The sequence below is a fragment of the Zingiber officinale genome, chromosome 9B (assembly GCF_018446385.1).
Source record: "Zingiber officinale cultivar Zhangliang chromosome 9B, Zo_v1.1, whole genome shotgun sequence".
Taxonomy (NCBI): domain Eukaryota; kingdom Viridiplantae; phylum Streptophyta; class Magnoliopsida; order Zingiberales; family Zingiberaceae; genus Zingiber; species Zingiber officinale.
Window position 1 is genome coordinate 53001248 of NC_056003.1, and position 2991 is coordinate 53004238.

Here is a 2991-nt window from a genome sequence, read left to right on the forward strand (position 1 = left end):
TTGACGAAAATAATTTTTTTAATATAAAAGTGTTCTGTATATCATACCTATGATCAAATTAAACTGATTTATTTTAGGTAGATACTCCGGAGTTGCTTCAAAAACTCTGGAATTAGAGTATTTTTAATATAAAATTATAATAAAACATTATATTGATTTTAAAAAAAAATAATCCCGTTTTATGAAAATAAGAATTAGAGATGTTTTTTCACAAGTTATACCTGTCAAATCTTTTCTTAAACAATGAGCATGACTCGTTCAGAGATGGCTAGAGATAAAAGTCTTCATCCATGGCGATGATCGTTCATGCCTTATTCCTTGTGTCTCAAGTTAATTCGCCTATCAAATCTTTTCTTAAACAAGTAGTAGAACAGGACTTGTTCAGCGATGGTGAGCTCGTACATTAATGTTGACCCTTCGAATTCGAATAAGTCTAGATTTCTATATAAACGATACAATAATCCCTACTCTACTCTGTCCAGAGATCGAAAGGGCAAACGACGATCAATGTCGATGAAGCTTCACAAGTCTCTGGCCATCATTCTTGCAGCAGTTTTCTTTTTGCTCAGAACTGCAAATCAGGCTTCTGGCCAAGAAGTCGGTGAGTGAATGTCTATTCTTGCTGGGTAGTTTCGATACGCGAACTAATAAAAGATGTTTCAGAGGATGAAAGGGAATTCAGCTACGAGCGAGGCAGTGACATAGGGCCGGAGCACTGGGGGGAGATCCACCGGGAGTGGGCGACGTGCGGCGCGGGGCAAATGCAGTCCCCAATCGACCTAGCCAACAACCAAGTGCGAGTGGTCGCCGGCCTCAGCCAGCTGCGCCGGGCTTACGGCCCAGCCAAGGCTGCCATGAGAAACCGTGGTCATGACATTGAGGTAGGTGCAGATACACAATTAACATGATTGCCGTAGACTAATAAACCTGTTTATATATATTATCAAAATAATATATAAAAGATATTATAATAAACAAGTTAATGTATCATGATAAATATTTATGATTAATATCCTCAACTGCTATCTTTATCAGAATCAATATGATTAAGCGTATTCGAAACTGAAATTCAGATAAAATGGGAGGAAGGTGGAGGAGGGATGTGGGTAAATGCGACCTACTACGTGCTGAGGCAGGCCCACTGGCATTCTCCATCAGAGCACACTATCAATGGCAGCAGGTATACTAATCCTAATTTTTATTTGGCAATTTTTTTTTTTTAAAAGATCTTTTTTAGTGATGTCATTTAGGTGTTAGTGTTTTTTAAAATATTAAAACAACGGTCAGCACTATTTAGAACTACTTTGTACATAATAGTTGTCCATAGTAGCCCATGGCGTAGCCAAAAGGGCTGATCTACCCGAGTTGATCCCATACTTGATTAGTTTTTTTTTCTTCCTCTCTCTCTCTCTCTTACATTCTTTCTCCTCTTTCTCAAATTGTCAAGCCCCGATTAAAGTCCGGGTTGGGCAATACATGGCTCCGCCCTTGATAGTAGGAGTTGTTTTATAGAAAGTGGCTCTATGCGTTATCAAGCCACTGGTTTATATATTTATATTATTACGGTTAAATTAGCCAAGAACTGTTGAAACACAGACCAAGAACAGAGAGAAAAGTAAAGAGAAATAATAATAAATATGGTTAATATTGCAATTTAAATATAATAAATCATTAGTAATTGAAATTAATTTTTGATTAATATCTTGAGCTGCTATTTGTCGTATTTGAGAGAGGTATATATCTTTTTGATAAATTTGAAAGAGGAGTATCATTTTAATGATATAGATTGATTTTCTGTCTTTTGTTTTCAATTTAGTAAGTCTTTAAGCATTTCATTAATTTACAATATGTACATCATTGAATTCAGATACGCACTCGAGTTGCATTTGGTGCACCAGAGCAGGGACAACAAGACTGCCGTGGTCGGAATCGTGTACACCATCGGCCGACCGGACTCGTTCATTACGAGGGTATGATCATCTAATCTCAATGCGTGTGCAAGTTATCTTTCAATGGTCTTAACTCGAAGAAGACGATGGCAGATGGAAGAATTCATCAGGAGAGCAAGCGACATGGGAGGAGAAGAAGAAGAGGTGCAATTGGGGATCGTAGACGCGAGTGCGATAAGCATGGGAAGCAGCCGCAACAGCGAGGAGTATTACAGATATATGGGATCGTTAACCACACCTCCCTGCACAGAAGGTGTCACTTGGACCATTATCAAACAGGTAATAATTTTGATTAAATTAAATTTATTTAATTTTAATATATTATATCAACATTACCATGTTTTTTTATTAAAAAAAAGATATTAAGATAATCTATTATTTTTAATTTTCAGGCGAGGACGATTTCATTGGAACAGATACAGCTACTCAGAGAGGCGGTGGACAATGTGAGCACATCGAATATAATCATCATAATAAAATTTACTCTTTTTCTTTTTTGTTTACTTAGACATCGTAAGATATCGTAGTTATGGTGTTTTCTATCGTTATGCTTCAGGAGACGAACGCGAGACCGACACAGCAAACCAACAACAGAACGATTGCCTTGTTTAAGCCTGCAAAGTTCCACCTTTGAGAGGAGAAGCACGTGCTACATCGAAGAAGACATTTATTTATTCATTTATTTTGTTTTTTTTTACAATAAACAGTTGTTGGGATAAATAAATTTTAAAAGTAATAATATGTTTTAATGGTGCTTTTGTTCTGCAAAATAGATGAGAGAGTACTTCTTGTCCATTAATGATATTGATAGTGTGGCAATGAAAAATAAAAGAATGAACTGAAGGGATATGTTGTTCAGTACTCTTTTATAACTGGAACATTAGGATGAGTTTTATCTCCAATCAACCATATATCGATAAAACTCATCCTAATGTTCAGTTCTACTTATTTCAATTCACCAATCAACTATATTCACTCGCGTTCAGGCGATTGGAACCTATACTATGATCATTCTAATTGTCATCTCCCACTAGATTACTTC

The 2991-nt window shown here is 36.4% G+C and overlaps 1 protein-coding gene across 1 annotated transcript; it reads left to right on the forward strand.

The window, feature by feature from the left end:
• Positions 1 to 312: 312 nt before the first annotated feature.
• On the forward strand, positions 313 to 2721 carry LOC122024956 (alpha carbonic anhydrase 7-like). Its single transcript, XM_042583699.1, has 7 exons — positions 313 to 601; positions 664 to 881; positions 1074 to 1180; positions 1868 to 1970; positions 2043 to 2228; positions 2342 to 2395; positions 2506 to 2721. The coding sequence occupies exons 1-7, from the start codon at positions 388 to 390 to the stop codon at positions 2581 to 2583; spliced, it is 960 nt and encodes a 319-aa protein (XP_042439633.1). The 5' UTR covers positions 313 to 387; the 3' UTR covers positions 2584 to 2721.
• The last annotated feature ends 270 nt before the right edge of the window (positions 2722 to 2991 follow it).

Excerpts from the sequence above, each read along its gene's own strand:
- LOC122024956 (XM_042583699.1), top strand. The coding sequence starts at position 388 with ATGGTGAGCTCGTACATTAATGTTGACCCTTCGAATTCGAATAAGTCT. Across the intron at positions 1,181-1,867 it reads CACACTATCAATGGCAGCAG|ATACGCACTCGAGTTGCATT; the intron begins GTATACTAATCC and ends CATTGAATTCAG. Across the intron at positions 1,971-2,042 it reads CGGACTCGTTCATTACGAGG|ATGGAAGAATTCATCAGGAG; the intron begins GTATGATCATCT and ends AGACGATGGCAG.